The following is a 22,191-nucleotide window of genomic DNA, read 5'->3' on the forward strand; positions in this document are numbered from 1 at the left end:
TTTTATAGGCACGGTATAGGGTGGATTCTGGTTAATTAGTGCAGCCACTTATTTGGGACAACTCTAGCATCAATTGCGTGTGTTCATGTTCAAAAAGTTGTGATTTTTGTCACTGATAGTTGGTAAGAAATAAGCAGTAAGACAATTTAGAATTACTTTGCTCACTGCGATTTGAAGCATTCAGACTTGGAGATGCCAGAATCAGTCAAAAGTGACAATGAACCGATTTTACTACTTCAACAAGTTAGGAACTATGAAGAATTTGAAGGTATCAACACTTATCTTGAATGTTACAATAAAAATGAAGATTAGGAGAATGCAATCATTGAAAGCATTGTATGAAGCCACTCTATCATCTGTACCAAATGTCTGCGCTGTTGATTTCATTCATTTACAGTCAATCAAAAGAACATGGCAGAGTGCTGGTTGTCTGTGCCACAGAATGGACACAACAAGCCCCTCCACCAGAGGCGCTATCCCTCGCTGGACATCCCATACATGACAGCGTACAATGGATGAATTACACCGTCGATGGCTATTAGCAATTAATACAGAGCTTTATAGTACTGTAGAAGCATTGGTAGTGTTCTAATTTGCTCTGTATTTCATTTAAATATATAATTTGTTACTCAGTTAAAGGGTAGTTTGCTTTTTTCATACCTTTTTAACTTTGGCTAATTGGGGAAGCCTCTTAATTGGGCCAAAATGTAGTGGTTCCAATGTGTTCTAATGAATCAGAATTCACTGTAATCAATTCAATATTTCTGAACAGGACAAGTGCACAAAGCAGAATCAGTTATGTGAGGTGGTACAAAATTGTTTGCAAAAGGGGGAATGCACTGGCATGTTACACTTATAGTCAAAATATTCTTAAAATAGATCTGGCAAAGAAATTTAAAATAAAAAAGGGATCCTCAGACCACTTGGAGATTTAAGCAATTGGAAATAGCCATCTCTGTACCACAATGTGGAAGACTTCAATTAAAAGCAGTAGCTTGAATTCTGACTTCATTTCCATAGATGCAAATTCTTAAATAGCTGTCAAATTCAAGTCTGTGATTGACTACTTCAAGCTTTCATTGCCAGGCAAGGAAAGATTGTTCACAATTTGCTTGGATAATGAGATAATTCATTTCCGCATGCAGAAAGATTTGGACAATATCCAGCTCGGGTTGATAAGTAGCCAGTAATAGTTGCATCACTCAAATGCTTAAGACATATCCACCAAAATAAATTTGATGAACACTGATTGGCATTCAAAAGCAAAGCCAGCATTACCATCAAATCTCCACCGCCCAGAAACATAATATAGGCTAGCCACATAAATATCTCAGTTGTAAGAGGTGATCAAAAATAGTATTTTGTGATATGATTTGCTCTTAACTTTCTAAAGCCTTTCTCTCATCTCTAGACAAATGTGAAAAAATAACTTTCCACTTGCTTATACTTTCAAGAACTCAGCTCTTATACAGCCGACAAAATCCAGACAGAGCAGATCATTTAATGATAACCTATTCACCAGCTTAACCATCTGCCCACTCTACTAACAGGGCACTATAATACAGTGTACAAAAACCATAATACCTACTCTTTAGAAACTTGAGGGAAACATGCATCCAGGAAGTAAAAACACTGATGATAACCTTCAGTTCACACACTACTTTGATTCAAAACAATAGGATCATTTCTTTATGAACACAAGGCCAAAATTCAAGATCTTCATATCCTACGGTAGTGTGTATCTTCTCAATATGACTGCAATGATCTAAAAGAATGGCTCTACAACACAATTGGCCATGACAGATATTTACTGAATACACTTGTTACACTCCACTTGAATATTTTTAATGTCACTTTACATTCTTCCTTCCTTCACAGATAAACCACGAAAGAAGCTGCTATCAGAAAGAGGAAAACTTTTGACAACAGTGTCAGTATTTGTCAGCCCCATTATGAACCCTACTGCTTGCAATCACATTTTCATGTCAATTCGGAAAATCAGGGTTAACATCATGAGAAACAAACAAACTGCAGATGATGTGATATATCCAAAACGTTTTAAGCTTTCACCTTTGGCTCTATACTCTTACTCACATTCTTTGAGCTTTAACTGATCAACTAAAAAAATGTTTAACTTAAACAAAATAACCTAATTTACCTTAAGTCCCTTCCCCCCCCCCACCAAGAATCTGAAACAGAAAATTCATGAACACCTGCTGAGTATCACTGTAATTCTCCTGGAACATGGTCAAATGTTTGTCTTTAAATCACTTGATGCTCAAGGATATTTTCCAAATAACCCAATACCAGAAAAAGAAACACATTAATTCCTGATCATGCATACTAATATGATCAGGTCTCACTTCAGTATTCAATTAGTTTTGCAATTTCATCTACATCGGTTCCTTTTTACTATATGGGAAATGCAGTATAATGCCAAGAAATATAACGGCAACTAATTTTCTTGTATGAGTAGTTATGCTGAGATAATGACTAAGATTCTGTCTCCAGTTCTGCTGATTTCAATTGCAACCTACAGAAAGCATGGGTATATGCTGAATTGTATCAATACATAATTTCACAATCATACAAAAACATAGGTCGAGATAAAGACTCTTTTTCTAAAAGTTACACTAACATTAAAGAAGTCAGTTTTCACTCAGAGGTTCCCAATCTTTCTGGAAAATATGCTTGAACAGCCAGATGGTAAATTATACCCTACAATCCTCTCCCCAAAGGTGCCTGATAACATCAGGAAGTTTAGGGTTGCAATGGCTTGGATAACTAGCAATGACAAACATAATTTTATTTATATCTGGTGAACTTTCTAACTAAATTACCCAAATATTATTAAAGCCTCATCAACTCCCTATAATCATTGATGCTGAGGGTTTCGTGCTACAGGTTGGAACCATTGTTTTTCACAACTTGTATTTTTACCTGCTGCAATGAGGAGAAATGCAGTTCCATACCTTTAAAATAATGTGAATCAAAAATGGCAAGAGCTCCATGTTCACTTTATATAGTTGCTGCTGCCTCAGTACTAACCTTGTTGATATGAATCTGTTGCTGCTGGAACTGCTGCTTATGTTTCTCCAGGAACTGTTGATGTTGCTGCTGTATGACCAACTGTTGCAGGGCTTGAGCATTCTGTGGCAGCGGTGCAGACTGCGTTCTCCCTAAAGGACGGTGCTGTCTAAGCTTGTGTATAGAAGGTGAAACTCTGTCTGGACCAACAAGCGACTGTGGATGAATAGGCAACGCTCCTAATCCTGAAAGATACCAGTCTAAGATATAATGCAGAAACAACAGAAGGAAAAAGGAAAGAAGAGAAATGGCTTTTGATTAATTGTGGCAACAGGGGGCTATTATAGCCAGCCATTTTCTAATTCACACATCTTGAATGAGTTTTTTTTTCATTTCAGGGGAAAACAACCACAAAGAACAAAAGTAATATGATAAAATTTTTCAATGATTAATTGGTCTCCAAAAGAGCATTCAAACTGATAAATTATCTTTAGCATAACTAATTCTGTGACGATCCTGGTGTCTTGTGTCAGTCCCTAAATGGATCTGGAATCAGACACTTAGAGATCCTTTCCAGATTGCTCTGCTCTTGATGCTGTTAGCAGTATGGAGAGGGGCAAAGAATACAGGGGGGGTCTGGTGAGACACTGGCAAGTTGGCAGCGAGCAGACTGGTGAGGAACGGATGAAGTAGTGAAGTAATCCCATTTGTGTGTTTAAACACAACTAAAACTAGGACTGGTTATGTAAAATTTAATGAAAATGTGATTCAGTCATGGCTCTTGACAAGGATTGGACATAGCTGTGCACTATTTTAAGACTAATACTAGAACTAAATTATACAGCAGAGAATGAAACCACTTTTGCAACATTTTTAATAGCTGTTCATGAAATGAAACAAGACAGTTCATCACTGAAATGCTAGCATGCAACATAAAAACCATAATGCATTCAGTTCCTCGTAACTTGAATTTGACTTGCAGATGTCACAGAAAACCTACAGTAAACTCCATTCTCTTATCCCCCATTTCTGCTCTACTACTTTTTCCTCCACTCACTATGAGAATGATCAATAGATTTTGATAAGCTTTCAGATTTAGAGAGGAAGTTTTCTTCTTAATGGTAAGCTGACCGTGAGATAGATCAGGAAAGCCAATTGACCCTGCCATCCCTAACTCAGTGAGGTTTCATAAAACTTCAGTGCTTCCTTCGTTATCCGTACAAATGTATAATTAAGTTAATCAATTTTAATTTTAAAACTGGCTTGCGTTGGTGATATGATTTTAAAAGTATAAGATATTTTTTGTTATGGGAAATTCATACAGACGATACTGAAATCTAAATTTCACTTATCAGTACAAGTTGGATCTTGTATTTTAGTTGAAGCTTGATCACTGCTCTATCTGGATGCAAGGAACTTTTAGTTTGCTTTAAGGCACTTCATGTATGACAAACTCAAAAGTGTGTTCTTCTTCTGCACTTCAATGAGCAAGAGATCAGTTTTCTTCTTGAAGCAAACCATATTGTGTTATTTGTTGAAATCAAGATCAAGATGAGTACTTTAAATCTTTCATTTATTTGTGCTTGCAGAAGAAGTGTTATGGATGCTGCTAATATAAATGACGGTAATACTTTGGAGAAGTTTGAATGCAATTGTAAATGGAAACCAAATTTGCATAACCAGCAAAATTATTAAATTGGTGTGCAAGATTTTCAATGAAAAATTAGCTATCACACCCAGAGGCTCCAACAATCTCAATAATACTTCCAAGCCAGTTTTTTGAAAATGCAGGGGACTTAATTTTTTTTCTGGAAAAGATGAACAATTAGTTAGTTTCTCAAACATAGTTACAATTCTTGGTATGAATGGAAAAGTCACTCAGCAAAATACACTGATTAGAAAAGTGAAGAATGAACAGCAAAAAACAAAAGCACACTTTTAGCATTGAGTATTCCTTCAACAAAGATTTGCACTGAACTATCCTTCAATTACAGTACATGAAATCTCACAAATCATGATTAATTTTTACACTGCTCTTCACAGAATAGACAATAGACAGTAGGTGCAGGAGTAGGCCATTCGGCCCTTCTAGCCAGCACCGCCATTCACTGTGATCATGGCTGATCATACACAATCAGTACCCCGTTCCTGCCCTCTCCCCATATCCCTTGACCCCGCTATCTATAAGAGCTCTATCTAACTCTCTCTTGAATGCATCCAGAGACTTGGCCTCCACTGCCTTCTGGGGCAGAGCATTCCACATATCCACCACTCTTTGGGTGAAAAAGTTTTTCCGCATCTCTGTTCTAAATGGCCTACCCCTTATTCTTAAACTGTGGCCTCTAGTTCTGGACTCACCCATCAGTGGGAACATGCTTCCTGCCTCCAGTGTGTCCAATCCCTTAATAATCTTATATGTTTCAATCAGATCCCCTCTCATCCTTCTAAATTCCAGTGTATACAAGCCCAGTCGCTCCAATCTTTCAACATATGACAGTCCCGCCATTCCGGGAATTAACCTTGTGAACCTACGCTGCACTCCCTCAATAGCAAGAATGTCCTTCCTCAAACTTGGAGACCAAAACTGCACACAATACTTCAGGTGGGGTCTCACCAGGGCCCTGTACAGCTGCAGAAGGACCTCTTTACTCCTATACTCAATTCCTCTTGTTATAAAAGCCAGCATGCCATTAGCTTTCTTCACTGCCTGCTGTACCTGCATGCTTGCTTTCATTGACTGATGTACAAGAACACCTAGATCTCATTGTACTTCCCCTTTTCCTAACTTGACCCCATTTAGATAGCAATCTGCCTTCCTGTTCTTGCCACCAAAGTGGATAACCTCACATTTATCCACATTAAACTGCATCTGCCATACATTTTCCCACTCACCCAACCTGTCCAAGTCACCCTGCATTCTCATAACATCATCCTGACATTTCACACTGCCACCCAGCTTTGAGTCATCAGCAAATTTGCTAATGTTACTTTTAATCCCTTCATCTAAATTATTAATGTATATTGTAAACAGCTGCGGTCCCAGCACCGAACCTTGCGGTACCTCACTGGTCACAGCCTGCCATTCCGAAAGGGACCCATTAATCACTACTCTGTTTCCTGTCAGCCAGCCAATTTTCAATCCATGTCAATACTCTGCCCCCAATACCATGTGCCCTAATTTTGCCCACTAATCTCCTATGTGGGTAATGGAATGTAAGAATGTAAGGAAAAGGATCACATTATTGTTAAAAGGACGAATTGTCAGATTGATATAACAAAGGTGCTAGAGTTTTAAAACAGTACATCATCACATTTACTGTCTGTAGACTTTATTTGAAACACTAAATACTTCATTGTTCATTAAGATGCACTTAAATACTTCTAATTTCTGGACATTTACAAAAATAAACCAAAGATGCAACAAATGTCTCTCATCAATAAGTACAATGGGAATTAATGGGAAATTTTAGCACACATTTGTTCTGATCAATAAAGAAAAGTAAGTTCAATTTGTAACAGTAATCTACAAAGTATTTTCAGAAAGAGGAAGTTTTCCAAATCAGCAGAAATAAATATGAGGAAAAGATTTTCTTTTAAATTTGATGTTTATTAAGTGAATTACTAGGGAATTAGAGAATGAGATAGGTCAGGTGACAGATGTATGTGTTGGGGAGTACTTCGGGTCCAGTGATCACAATACCAGTAGTTTCAATATAATTATGGAGAAGGATAGGATTGGACCCAGGGTTGAGATTTTTGATTGGAGAAAGGCTAACTTTGAGGAGATGCGAAAGGACTTAGAAGGAGTGGATTGGGACAATTTGTTTTATGGGAAGGATGTAATAGAGAAATGGAGGTCATTTAAAGGTGAAATTTTGAGGGTACAGAATCTTTATGTTCCTGTTAGGTTGAAAAGAAAGGTTAAAAGTTCGAGAGCGCCATGGTTTTCAAGGGATATTGGAAACTTGGTTCGGAAAAAGAGGGAGATCTATAATAAATATAGGCAGCATGGAGTAAATGCGGTGCTCAAGGAATATAAAGAATGTAAAAAAAACCTTAAGAAAGAAATTAGAAAATCTAAAAGAAGATACGAGGTTGCTTTGGCAAGTAAGGTGAAAATAAATCTGAAGGGTTTCTACAGTTATATTAATAGCAAAAGGATAGTAAGGGATAAAATTGGTCCCTTAGAGAATCAGAGTGGACAGCTATGTGTGGAGCCGAAAGAGATGGGGGAGATTTTGAACAATTTCTTTTCTTCGGTATTCACTAAGGAGAAGGATATTAAATTGTGCAAGGTAATGGAAACAAGTAGGGAAGTTATGGGAACTATGACAATTAAAGAGGGGGAAGTACTGGCACTTTTAAGGAATATAAAAGTGGATAAATCTCCGGGTCCTGACAGGATATTCCCTAGGACCTTGAGGGAAATTGGTGTAGAAATAGCAGGGGCTCTGACAGAAATATTTCAAATGTCATTAGAAACGGGAATTACCATATTGCTCATGTGGTTCCATTGTTTAAAAAGGGTTCGAAGAGTAAACCTAGCAATTATAGGCCTGTCAGTTTGACGTCAGTGGTGGGAAAATTAAAGGAAAGTATTTTTAGAAATGGTATATATAATTATCTGGACAGACAGGGTCTGATTAGGAATAGTCAGTATGGATTTGTGCGTGGAAGGTCATGTTTGACAAATCTTATTGAATTTTTTGAAGAGGTTACGAGGAAAGTTGACAAGGGTAAAGCAGTGGATGTTGTCTATATGGACTTCAGTAAGGCCTTTTTACGAGGTTCCACACGGAAGGTTAGTTAGGAAGGTTCAATAGTTAGATATTAATATTGAAGTAGTAAAATGGATTCAACAGTGGTTAGATGGGAGTTGCCAGAGAGTAGTGGTGGATAACTGTTTGTCAGGTTGGAAGCTGGTGACTAGTGGTGTGCCTCAGGGATCTGTATTGGGTCCAATGTTGTTTGTCATATACATTAATGATCTGGATGATGGGGTGGTAAATTGGATTAGTAAGTATGCAAATGATACTAAGGTAGGTGGCGTTGTGGACAATGAAGTAGGTTTTCAAAGCTTGCAGAGAGATTTAGGCCAGTTAGAAGAGTGGGCTGAACGATGGCAGATGGAGTTTAATGCTGATAAGTGTGAGGTGCTACATTTTGGTAGGAATAATCCAAATAGGACATACATGGTAAATGGTAGGGCATTGAAGAATGCAGTAGAACAGAGTGATCTAGGAATAATGGTGCATAGTTCCCTGAAGGTGGAATCTCATGTGGATAGGGTGGTGAAGAAAGCTTTTGGTATGCTGGCCTTTATAAATCAGACCATTGAGTATAGGAGTTGGGATGTAATGTTAAAACTGTACAAGGCATTGGTGAGGCCAAATTTGGAGTATTGTGTACAGTTCTGGTCACCGAATTATAGGAAAGATATCAACAAAATAGAGAGAGTACAGAGAAGATTTACTAGAATGTTACCTGGGTTTCAGCACCTAAGTTACAGGGAAAGGCTGAACAAGTTAGGTCTTTATTCTTTGGAGCGTAGAAGGTTGAGGGGGGACTTGATAGAGGTATTTAAAATAATGATGGGGATAGATCGAGTAAACGTGGATAGGCTTTTTCCATTGATAGTAGGGGAGATTCAAACAAGAGGACATGATTTGAGAGTTAGGGGGCAAAAGTTTAAGGGTAGCACGAGGGGTAACTTCTTTACTCAGAGAGTGGTAGCTGTGGGGAATGAGCTTCTAGTCGAATTGGTAGAGGCAGGTTCGGTATTGTCATTTAAAGTAAAATTGGATAGGTATATGGACAGGAAAGGAATGGAGGGTTATGGGCTGAGTGCAGGCCAGTGGGACTAGGTGAATGTAACAGTCGGCACAGACTAGAAGGGCCAAGATGGCCTGTTTCCGTGCTGTAATTGTCATATGGTTATATGGACTAATACTGGAGGCTGTAAAATGTAGTATTTATTAATTTGGGATAATAGTGTTTTTACTTCAATACACACACAGAAAAAAGAAAAATAAGGGAATCTTGCATGTCTAGCCTGCACTTCTGAAAACCATTTCATGAACTTTAAGATCCTTTGAATTGTTGCAAGATAAACACTTGTGTTGTTGATGGAGGCAATGTTGCCCAAGTTACCAAGAACACTCATCAGCTACAAAGAAAATATCTTAATCTTTAAAAAAGGGATCATGTTAACTGCCAGCAAGCAGTTCCACTGAGAATGGCCAGCTGGCTCTAATGCATGTATTGCAGACTCCCACAACTGCACATCTCAGTATTGAATTGCGAACACACTGAAGGTCAGATACTCTGTTCTTGGAACTATTGCTGAGACCAGGGTGTTTCATAATTTCCTAAGCCAAAAGAACTTCACCTATGGCTTGCAGCTTTATGTCAACCAAAGCGTATGTATTTACTGCAGACCCCTAATTAGTTTGGAATCACCAACATTAATTATCTTGCATATTTATGCTTTTAATTAATAGATCAGAGTTTATATATATTATCATTAATAAGTTTAGTTCTTTTAAATATTTTAATCAATTTCAAATTAAAAGTCTGTATATTTGAGACACTTAAAAATAGTGAAACATGTTTGCTGTGCTGGGGGTTTGGTGTAATGAATCTCCATAACAGGTTGGATTGCATATGATCTAATAAAACCAGTAGTTCTGTCAGACTTATTGTTATGTCATCTGTACTCCCAATGACCATTAACCTCTGGGAGTAAATTCATATACACCATGTTAATACTCCAGCTTTCTGAAACTTAATAACATTAATTATGAATTTTCAGTGAAAACATTGTGCTGTAAAGCCCACCAGCAGAATGCTGAAAACTGCCAAAGGAGGTTTATCATAATCAACTCATCCAAAATCATATCCTGAATGAGAAGGGCTAGTTCTTTCATTGTTTACCATGTTGCTCAAATTTGTTTATTTTGTTAAATAGCATAGTAAGACCAAGTAAAAAGGAACAGTACATTGAAATAAATTTTACCACTAATGAAATGTTTAAGTTTTTGTTTTAAACTTTCTTTGTGTCCCATATGTGAACAATGACGTTCGAACAACTAGCCAACAACAGTTTGCCGCTCTTTGGGAACTGGAGGCCATCAGAGGAGGATTAGCTCACCCTCAGATTTTAAATAGGTAAGCTAGCATCCAAAGTAAAATAGTGATTATTAGGCAAAGAAATCTCTGATTTATTACTTTTTGGATGCATTAATATATTAATTCATTTATATTAATAAATTTCAAAGTTCAAAGTATATTTATTATTAAAGTAGATATACAACCAGATGGCCATATACAACCCTGATATTCATTTTCTTGTGGGCATACTCAATAAATCCAATAACCATAATAGAATTAATGAAAGACTGCACCATCAGGGCAGATAATCAGTGTGCAAAAGACAACAAACTGTACAAATATAAAAAGCAATAAATATCAAGAACAAGAGATGAAGAGTCCTTGAAAGTGGGAACAGTTCAGTGATGGGGTAAGTGAAGTTATCCCCTCTGATTCAAGAGCCTGATGGTTTAGGGGTAATAATTGTTTCTGAACCTGGTGGTGTGAATCCTGAGGCTCCTGTAACTTCTTCCTGATTGCAGCAATGAGCAGAGAGCATGACTGGGTGGTGGGGGTCCCTGACAATGGATGTTGCTTTCCTGTGACAACGCTCTGTGTGTAGATGTGCTCAATGGTGGGGAAGGCTTTATCCATGATGGACTGGGCCATTTCCACTACTTTATGTCATTAGACTTTCTGTTGAAGGGCATTGGTGTTTCCACACCAGGCTGTGATGCAGCCAGTCAATATACTCTCCACCACTTATCTATAATAGTTTGTCAAGTTTTAGATGTCATGTTGAATCTTTGCAAACTTCTAAGGAAGTAGAGGAGCTGTCATGCTTTCTTCATAATTGCACTTACGTGCTGGGCCCGGGACAGGTCCTCTGAAATGAAAACATCAAGGAATTTAAAGTTGCTGACCCTCTCTACCTTTGAACCCCTGATGAGGACTGGATCATGGACCCTCTGGTTTCCTCCTCCTGAAGTCAATAATCAGGTCCTTGGCCTTGCTGACATTGAGTTAGAGGTAGTTGCTGTGGCAGGACTCAAGCAGATTTTCAATCGCCATCACCTTTGATTTGGCATACGATAGTGGTGTCATCAGTAAACTTAAATATGGCATTGGAGCATAGCCTTGTGGTGCAACTGTACTGATGGAGATTGTGGAGGAGATGTTATTGCCAATCCAAACTGACTGGGGTCTGTAAGTGAGGAAATCAAGGATTGAATTGCACAAGGTCTTGAAGCTTATTGATTAGTTTTGAGGGGATGATAGTATTGAATGCTGAGCTGTAGTCAATAAAAGAACATCTTGCTGTATGCATCTTTACTGTTCAGATGTTCCAGGATTGAGTGAAGAGTCAATGAAATGGCATCTGCTATGGACTTCTTGTGCCGGTAGGTTAACTGCTTCTCAGGCAGGAGATGTATTTCATCACCAACCTTTCAAAAATCTTCATTATTGTGGATGTAAGTGCTTCCGAATGATAGTAATTGAGGCAGGTTGCATATTTTTCTTAGGCACTGATACATAATTGAAGCTTGCTTAAAGCAGATAGATACCTCAAACTGCCAAAACGAGAGGTTCAAGATGTTAGTGAACACTCTAGCCAGTTGATCAATACTTGGCCAGGTACCCCATCTGGGCTGGATTCAATCTTGTGTTCACCCTTCTGAAGGATGCTCTCACTTCAGCCTTAGAGACTAAAATCACAGTAAGGCGAGCATAGAAGCCATTCAGCAAACTGGAAGAGAAGTCCTGTTGTCACCTATGTCGCTTGATTTCACTTTGTAACAAGGTCTAACAAATTTTGTACAGGTCACTCATTTTCAGCCCAATTTGTGTGGTATTCGATTTAAAAACTTAAAAAAAACCAAATAGCTTATGTATTTTAAAATATAAGCAACACTCTTCACGAGAAGAGTGGATGAGGGGAACCAGTGGAAGGGGTGTGTGGATGATGGACAGATGGAGTGGGTGGAAGAGGGGTAAGAAACAGGTGATGGGGGCTTTGTGAGTGCAGAACACAAAAGATCCAGATGCTAGAATCTGGAGCAACAAACAAATGATTAGAAGAACTCAGCAGGTCAGGCAACATCTGTGGAGGAAAATAGATAGTAAACATTTTGGGTTGAGATCTTTCACCTGCACTGAAAAACAGAGGGGAGAAAGGCAGTATAAAAAGTTCAAGTGAAGGGGTGAGCAAGATCGCGCAAGTGACAGGTGAATCCAGGTGAGGAGGGGCGATAGTAGATGGAGGAGGAGGTGTAGAAATATGAACGGAAACTGGGAGGTAATAGGCGAAGGGGACAGAGTGCTGCAAAGGGTGGAATCTGACTGGAGAGGAAGGTGAACATACTATCAAGTGAGGGAGGTGGGGTGGCCAGATGAGAACAGTGGGGGGTGGGAGCCAGTGGAAGAGGTGTATGGGTGATGGGTGAGTAGAGGAGGGGTATGAAACAGAATGATGGGGACTGTGGTGACTGTAGGATGAATTGGGTAGATCAGGAGGAAAGAGAAAATGACTGAAGGGAGTAATTTACCTGATGGACTTGGCGGACAGAGTACCAGTGCTTGACAAAGTGGTCACCTCTGCTGTGCCTGGTCTCACTCATATAGGGGAGACCACATTGGGAGCACAGGACACAATAAGCTAGGCTAGAGGAGATGCATATGAATATCAGCTTCACCTGGAAGGGCTCATTAACATAAAAGGCAAAGCTTGCTGAGTACCCATTTACATTGGCCATGTGAAGCTCCCGGATGCTGGTCATTTTAATTTCCTTCTCTATTCCCACACTAACATGTTTGTTGTCAGCCTCCTGCATTGTCAGGGAAAAGGTAAATGCAAACTAGAGGACCGACAACTCACATTCTGCCAGGGTATTATTCTACAACCCCTTGGCATGAACAATGAATTCTCCTGTTTCACATAAACTATTCTCCCTCAGTCGCCTTTCTCTCTCCTGATCTATTCCGTTCTTCCTATACTCACTACAGCTCCCTTCAACACTTCTTTCTCCTACACCACCCACACCATCTGCCTACCACCCACATAGTGGCTCCCTTCCCCCACTGTTCCCTTCTGCTCTTCTCCACCTCTGTCATTTGACTTCATGCTCCAATTTCCTCTCCTGAGAGATTCCATCATCTGCACTCCTTCGCCACCTGAACCCATCACCTCCCTGCATCTGTCCCTATTTCCACTCTACCCTCTTCCATCTGCCTATCATCCTTCCTAATCTGGATCTTCCTATTACTTGCTAGTTCTTGCTTCACCCCTTCTTCACCTTTTTATACTTGCTATTTCAGAACAGATGAAGGGTCGCAACCTGAAACAATTCCCTCCACAGGTGCTGCCTGATGTTCTGAGCTCCATTTTGCTTGTTACACTCTCTTCATAATGTAAGAAAACCATGGCATTCCATTGGCACATTGTGAAAGATGAACATTCCTTGCACAAACTTAATAATGCTTTATAGAGTTACTTACCAGTTACTAAGGGACTCTGTGGTGTAGACTGGTCTAACAAGACCATATGCTGCAAAAGTGGTGGATGTCCACCAGAGCCATCTTTATCCAATGCCGTTGCAATGTAGTGCGGCAAATGAGCACCAGCAATAAATGGAGTGTTCAATGGGAGTCCTTGCATGCTCACTCTATCACCCTCTGGCTGTCCAGAGGCTCCCTGAATGCAAAAACAGAATAAAACAGCAATTTATACTTCATGTGAACAATTGCACTCTATTTTCTTCAGCAAAAATTGTCCTAATTATATTTTCTACTACAATGAATAGATGCACTCACAAAAACCTCCAACCAGATATTCTGTGACAAATTAACTAAAACAAAACTAGAATAGAAATTCAGAGGAATCTCAAAAGATTAAGGAGGTTAGTACTCAACTGTCTCACAGCAAACATATTGTCAAAGTTCACAGATGGATAACTAAAACCATATAAATTACGTGTATTTTTGTGCACTGAGCTTTACAAGTAATTTTGCTGTTACTATATATTCCATATATTAAGATTTAGAATAAGTTTCAACAAATCTTTTTAAATGTTTTTATAAAATGAAATACAAAGAATTCACTAGAAAGAAACTTGAAACTATGTTTCAAGTGTCTTTTTGGTTCCATTCAGTATAATCAGCCACTGATGTACCTCATCTTAAACCATGACAGAAGATGATAAGGGCCTAGAATTTTTTCTGCTTTCAACTGGTTGTTCTAAACCAGCAGAGTGGGAGAAGTGGTTTGGGGGGGGGGGGGGGGGTGTGGAGAGCAACATATGTTTTGTATTTATATTCCCCTAACTTCCTGCACTGCATGTATGCCTTCCTGTTCTGACATTTGTTACTATTTTGCAGAGCTGTGAGCCTGCCTGAAAGACTTGGTTTCAACATCAGGAAGAATTAGTTTAATTAAAAACTGCAGATGCTGGAATCTGGAACAACAAACAACCTGCTAGAGGAACTCAGTGGATTAAGCAACATCTGGGGTGTGGGGGGGGGGGGGGGGAAGAGGTGGAAGCAACTCAATGTTTCATGCTGAAACCCTACATCAGAACTAAGAGTGGAGAGGTGTGATGAGACAGGAGTCTGAGGTGATTGGTGGACTGGTAAGGGCTGAAAGCTGATGGGCAGACCAAGCTTGATCAGTGAGGGGTGAAGTTGGGATATAGCTGGGATCTGACGAATAAGAGAGGTGATAATGAGAATAAATGGAGGAGAGGTGAAAGGAAGATGGAACCAGAACCAGATTGTGGGCTGCAGGTGGGTACGAAGCTTGTGATGAATTGTGTATGTGGTGGGTGGATACTAGAAGGGGGAAGGAGATGAAGATGGGTGATGAGGGGCTGAAGTGGGGGTATTGGAAGAGGATCTGAATGGGTGGGTTGCAGAGTGAGGGAGAAAGAGGAAACACAACCAAGAGGAGGTTGATCTGAATTAGAAAACACAATGTTGATAATATTTTGTTATAAACTACTTAGGCAGAATAGTAATTTGATGCATCTAACTGTTTAACTAAGATCAGGATCATTCAGTGAAAGGGAGCATAAAACCCAGTATCAAACTTCCAGAATACCAACCTAACTTCCACGCTGTCAGTCATTTCACCATTCCAATGCAAGCTTAGGATGTGAGTTAGTGGAAAAAAGCAACGGTAACATCTTCCCTTATTATCCCATTTACAGAACCACACCTGGCAAATTGTTTTATATAATTGTTACAATCTGTTTACTCTTCCCTAAAAATGAACTTTCCAGCAAAAAATTGATGAAATAATTAATGCAAATTGCAAGTGAAGTGATATTTCACCCAGACCCTCCATAAGTACTTCTCCAAAGCTTCATCACACATATCACAGTAAGTGTACAAATGTATAATCAGAGGGTTCAGTACTTACACTGGCAGGACCTGTGGCTGGAAGACCTAGAGTTATGTTGGGCAAGGATGGTGACGTATACAGCGGCAATTGCGTCACAGAGCCATCTCGAGCAACAATTTTGTGAGCTAAAGCAGGCTAGAATTAAAACAGCAAACAAGTTTCAATAATAGAACATTTCAAACAAGCTGCTATGTAGCAAAAGCAATTTTATTTCCACAGCTCTTTAATAAAATTTGAGAATCGGGTGTCCAAAAAGTTAACCAGAGGTTTATATTATCATTACCCTATTTATGAAGTTGTCTTTTTCTATAACAATGTTGATAATTTCTCCATCCTAAACAATGAGGCACCATTAGTCACATGGCTTGCACAACTACAGTCCAAAACTAGAAAGTGAAATGTGGTGGGACTACTCCGCCAACACTAGCCTCTCAAAGAGTTCTAATAATGTATAAGAAAATGATATATATGAAAAAATATAATTATAATATTGTGGAATTATTGAAAGCCATTGGGATCATGGGCCTACAATTGCTTTTGACCAGGAAATACTCTCTCTAGTGGGCTGGAGTAAATGTAGTCTTTTCTCTTTGAGCATGAAGTTTGGGAGACTTCTCTTATTGCAGCAAATACCAGTTGGAAAGTAGAAGATATTAGCTGCTCCACAGTTTTCATATCAAAGTTCAAAGTAATTTTTTTATCCAAGTATAATTTATTTTCTTGTAGGCATTTACAGGAAATAAAAGGATCAATCGAATTTCATGAAAAACTAAACGTAAACAAAGACTGATAACTAATGTGCAAAAGACAAACAGCAAATAAAAAAAATACTGAGAAGAATTGTAGTCAGTCCTAGAAAGTGAGCTTGTAGGTTGTAGAATCAGTTTAGAGTAGTGGTGATTGAAGTTATCCACGCTGATGGTTGTAGGGTAGTAACTGTTCAACTAGATCTCAGTAAGAACAAAAAAAGTGAACGTTTGTCCCATGGCTTCAGGCGAAACAAATTTAGTAAAAACTGGCTGTATTACAAGTAAACAAGAACTGCCATTCGACGGATCAGTGAAGTTGAAAATCACAGCTGGCAATGAATTTTGGGTGTTGCCCCATTATGGGCTTTGTTTAATGGCTTTCTATGCCAAAAAATATGGCATAGAAAGTCATGTTTGCATTATGTTCTCAACACAAGTGAATGTTTGATTGAAAAGTTCAGAACTGAATTTTCTGCTAGGTGCTAAGAGATCCCGAACACGTGTGTAACAGAGACTACACTGGCCAAGCTAATTTTCAACTGCACATGATTAATTTCTGCTAGAGCTGTATAAAGGAATTTCTAGGACACTAGGGCCTCTCTGAATGTACTTAAATAATACTTTGTTTCAGTGTTGATGAAGCAATGTGAAAGTGGAACTGGATAAGCAACTGGAGGGCAATGTTAAAAAGATGTTACAAAAGATAAATTTTCAAAAATAATCAATTTTGATAAAAACAAATGTAACATGTAATAGTAAAATGGACCCAAGTTGTAAGTGGCATGCAGCTGAGACTAGTGAAAATGTGGAGGAACAATCAGCTGAAGTATTTAGAACACAGAACAATACAGTACAGACCCTTCAGCTGATGATGTTGTACAAACACTCCACGATCAATCTAACCCTTCCCTCCCACATAGTTCTCCATTTTTTTCATCAATGTGCCTATCTAAGATTCTCTTAAATGTTCCTAACCTGCCTCTACTACCAGCTCTGCAGCATGTTGCATACACCTATCACTCTCTGTGTAAAAATACCTGCCTCAGACACCTCTCCCCACCATCACTTTAAAGTTATGCACTCTTGTAGGAGCCATTTCTCCTTCTGTTCACTTGATCTATGCTTGCCATCATCTGGTACAGCCCTATCAAGTCACCTCTCATTCTACTCATCACCAAAGAGAAAAGTCTGGCTCACTCAACCTATCCTCAAAAGACATGTTCTGTAATCCAAGGCATCATCCTGGTAAACCTTCTCTTTACCCTCTCTAAAGCATCCAGGTTCAAGTTCAAGTTTGTCATCTGTTCCTCCACATTATTAAGAACAGTGCTTGTAACCTCATATTCTACATTCAAATCGACCTTCCACAGTGAATCACTTCACACTTTTCCAGAGTGAACTCCATCTGCTAGATTTCAGCCCAGCTCAGCCCATATCCTCTCAATATTCCATTGTAACCTGCGATCTTTCCCACGTGAAAATAAACACATTTCAACACATCCAGCTAACTGTAATTATGCCTTTCCACTGCCTATTCTTCCTCACAGTCTCTCTTCAGAATCAGAATCAGGCTTATTATCACTGGCTAGTGATGTGAAATTTGTTAACTTAGCAGCAGCAATACAATGCAAGACATAATATAGAAGAAAAAAAACACAAAATAAAATTGTAACATTAAATAACTAAATCAATTAAAGTATACATATATTGAATAGATTAAAAATTGTGCAAAAATCAGAAATGCTATATATTAAAAAAGTAAGGTAGTGTTCAAGGGTTCAATGTCCATTTAGGAATCGGGTGGCAGAAGCTGTTCTATCTATCAGGCTGCATCTATCTTTACAGCAACACTCCCATCCTCTGATCTATTACTTTTGTTCACATTCCCCCTGCCAAACCAGTTTAAACCCTCCCAGCAGCTCTAGTAAACCTGCCTATAAGGCTATGGGTTCCCCTCGAGTTCAGGTGTAACCTGTCCGTTTTGTACAGGTCATACCTTCCCCAGAAGAGATCTCAATGATTCACAAATCTAAAACTCTGCCCCCTGCACCAATTCTTCAGCCACACATTCTTCTACCAAATCATCCTATTCTTACCCTCACTATCATAATTAATACACACTCAGTATTACTTTATTTATTTCAGTGTTACAGCATGGAGTAGGCCCTGATTTACGCTAACTTAATCTCTGGACAATTTACAATGACCAATTAACCTACCCGGTATGCCTTTGGACTGTGGGAGGAAACTGGAGGATCCACAGAAAACCCATGCAATCTATAGGGAAGATGTATATAAGACTCCTCATGGATGGTGTCAAACTTCAACACCCTGTGAACATAATGTGGCAAATACCACAGTCCATCTCAGGGAAAAGAAAGAGTAAGTAAGGAAACACTGATGATTTTATTTTACAGTGGCTTGAGTGGTAGCTGTCTGTAAACATTGAAAATTAATACTTGGTAAGTTTATATTGGAGCAGAATGGATTATTAACATATCACAGTGAATTAATTGAAACTTTTGAGAATTATTACATGGTTTGCTAAGAAGCCTTGAATTAATATTACATATCATTATTTTAAAAATATGGGATATAGCATTGCTGGGTATATAACCAGGTACAACTAGAGCCAGCAAGGTAACGTGTGGCAGAAATCCTCTTCCTCCAAGAGCGGTGGAAGCTGAAAATTTGAATATTTTTAATGATCTTATTGCATGGCCAGTCGTCTCAAGAGGTTGACTGGGCTTCCCTTGCCCTTAATACGTTTGTACATATGCAAGCAAATTACAAGGAAAACAAGTATCTTCTAGATTTGTGGAATATGTGTGGTGATGTGTATCCTCCCAAAATCTTTGCACAAACATGAATTCAATTCCCTTAAAACTTATGTTCCAGTGACTTCTACACTTTCATTTAAACCTTTCCCTGTATGCTTGTAATGTATCTTCAGTTCAGTGCAACAATATACAATACCCCAACTGTGCAGTAAAAATGCCTAAACCGTGCAGTAAGAATGTCTAAAAATATCCAACAAATCTTTGTGTTTATTTTCAATGTCCCATATGAAGCCAACATCCTTTTATATTTTAATGATCCCATATTTCACATTATGTTTAGTTATATGCCTGTACTTTTAAATTTTCACTCCTCCATTATGAATTTTACCTTCTACTGTACACTTAAGTACAGAATACCCATTTCCTTGCAGTGAGGGTAAATATTACAAAAAAAAATTAGGAAGCATAATGCACGATCACAAACATCATAGGGTATGATAGCATCATTATTAAGTTATTGCTTCTCTATCTAGGTACCTTTACAAATGACCTAGAAGCATGTTTTCAAATCTCTCCTTGACAGCAATTGAACGTTATCTGGGTTAAGAAGCTAAATAGTGTGAAATGACTAGATTGCTGTAAAATCCAATCTGGTTCACTGGTGTATTTCAGGGGGGAAAAAATGTGCTGTCCTCTCTTGGTTTGACTTGTATGTGATTCCAGACCAAATGCAATTTGGTTGGCCCTGGAATGCCCGAACATTGCCCAAATAGGGATAGGTAGCAAATACTAACCTAGCTAATGAGGTCTCTCTATCATGAACAAACAATTATGCATGAATAAAGCAACGCTGATCCCTAGAAATAGTATGGAATGCATCAGCACAAATGAATATTGAGGCAGATGCTAAAACAGCATTTAAATTGAAATTAAACATTATTTAATAAAGAGCACAGTATTAGAATGGAGTGGAAATGGCTGTAATCAAAATGTGAACACTTACATGCAGTGTGAACTGTATTGCCTGTGTGTGTAGTGTAAATTCTATAATCTGAAAGCATCTCACCTATTAGCTACAAGAGCAATTCCAGCAAGTTATTCCACCCAGCCTCACAGTCGCTACAAAGAGTCAGAGGAAAGTACAGCACAGAAACAGGCCCTTAGGCCCACCTAGTCCATGTGAAGCCATTTAAATTGCCTACTCCCATAGATCTGCACCAAGACCATAGCCTGCCATTCCCCTACCATCCATGTATCTATCCAAATTTCTCTTAAACATTGAAATTGAGCTCCCATGCACCACTTATGCTGGCAGCTTGTTCCATTGTCACAACCCTCTGAGTGATGAAGTTTTCCCCATGTTTCCTTTAAATTTTCCACCTTCACCCTTAACCTATGACCTCTACTTACAGTACCCAACCTCAGTGGAAAAAGCCTGCTCGCATTTACCCTATCTATATCCCTTATAATTTTGTCAAATATCCTAATCTTCTATTTTTCAAGGAATAAAATTCTAACCTGTTCAATCTTTCCATATAACTCAGGTCCTCCAGACCTGGCAACATCCTTGTAAATTTCCTCTGTACTCTTTCAACCTTACTTATATCTTTCCTATAGGTGGGTGACCAAAATTGCACACAATGTGTTCCTTGTTCTTCAGCATCTACAGATTTGCTTTTGTTTGTGCCAAGTTCCAACTTAGGTCACGCTAATGTCTGAAAGAACTTCAATATAACATCCCATCTCCTGTACTTAATATTTTGATTTATGAAGGCCAATGTGCCAAAAAGCTTTCTTTATGACCCTGTCAACCTGTGATGCCACTTTCAATGTATTATGTACCTGTATTCCCAGATCCTTTTGTTCTAACACACTCTCCAGTTCCCTACCATTCACTACCCTGGTTGGTCTTACTGAGGTGTAACACCTTGCACTTGTCTGCATTAAATTCCAACTACCATTTTTCAGTCCCAATCTTGGTGTCAGCAGCAAATTTGCTGATCCAGTCAACCATATTATCATCCAGATCATTGATAAGTATAACAAACAATAACGGACACAAACACCAATCTCTGCAACATTCTACTAGTCACAGGCCTCCATTCAGAGAGGCAATCATTTATTACCACTCTCTGGCTTCTCCTACAAAGGTAATGTCTAATCCAATTTACGACCTCATCTTGAATGCTGAACGAATGAGCCTTCACGACCAACCTCCCATGCAGGACCTTGTCAAAAGCCCATGTAGACAACATTCACGCCTTGCCTTCATCACTTTCCTGATAATTTCCTCGAAAAACAACATAAGATTGGTTAGACACGATTTACCATGCACTAAGCCATGCTGACCATCCTTAATCAGTCCATGTCTATCCATATAATTAGATATCCAGTCCCTTAGAATACCTTCCAATAACTTTTCTACGACTTATGTCCAGCTCACCGGCCTATAATTTCCTGGTTTATTTTAAGGTACTTTCTAAATCAGCAGAATAACATTAGCTATCCTCCATTCCTCCTGCACCTCACCTGCCACTGAGGATGATTTAAATATCTCTATTAGGGTCCTGGCAATTTCTCCTGAAGGGTCTAAGGGAACACCTTGTCAGGCCCTGGGGATTTATCCATCCTATTGTGCCTCAAGATAGCAAACACCTCCTCCTCTGTAATCTGTAGGGAGTCCATGAAGTTGATGCAGTTTTGCCTTACTTCTATAGTCCCTGTGTCCGTCTCCTGAGAAAATACAGATGCAAAAAAATGCATTTAAGATTTCCCTAATCTCTTTCAGTATGGATTACTATTCTGATCTTCCAGAGCAGGGGTCACCAACCTTTTTTGCACCACGGACCAGTTTAATATTGACAACATTCTTGTGGACCGGCCGACTTGGGTGGGGGGGGGTGGGGTTGTTAATCACGACCGGAATATAGGTGATAAGTCAACTATAAGTGGCTAATACACTCAATTTTATTTCTAAAAGGGTTTATCTAACAAATTTAATATTAAACACACAGCGCATAGTTTCCTCGCATGAATATACTGATAAGTCAATTATAAGTCAATAGCATCATAACATTTTAAGTAACGTTTGGATATTAAACACACAGTACAAATTTTCCTCGTATGAACATATAAAATCATTGTAACACAC

The 22,191-nt window shown here is 38.8% G+C and overlaps 1 protein-coding gene across 11 annotated transcripts in view; it reads right to left on the reverse strand.

Annotated features, from left to right (window-relative positions):
- The window catches only part of hdac4 (histone deacetylase 4), a 436,407-nt gene that overhangs the window by 120,014 nt on the left and 294,202 nt on the right, over window positions 1-22,191 (reverse strand). For 9 of the 11 annotated variants that reach the window (XM_073046732.1, XM_073046730.1, XM_073046731.1 and 6 more), the window contains 3 exons: window positions 15,530-15,646; window positions 13,612-13,807; window positions 3,049-3,287 (listed from right to left, as the gene is read on the reverse strand). In XM_073046732.1, the coding sequence (XP_072902833.1) occupies window positions 3,049-3,287; window positions 13,612-13,807; window positions 15,530-15,646 (552 nt within the window). The remainder of the gene's footprint in view (window positions 1-3,048; window positions 3,288-13,611; window positions 13,808-15,529; window positions 15,647-22,191) is intronic. The other 2 variants (XM_073046728.1, XM_073046734.1) reach the window with 1 other exon arrangement.

This window comes from Hemitrygon akajei, chromosome 5 (assembly GCF_048418815.1).
Source record: "Hemitrygon akajei chromosome 5, sHemAka1.3, whole genome shotgun sequence".
Classification (NCBI taxonomy): domain Eukaryota; kingdom Metazoa; phylum Chordata; class Chondrichthyes; order Myliobatiformes; family Dasyatidae; genus Hemitrygon; species Hemitrygon akajei.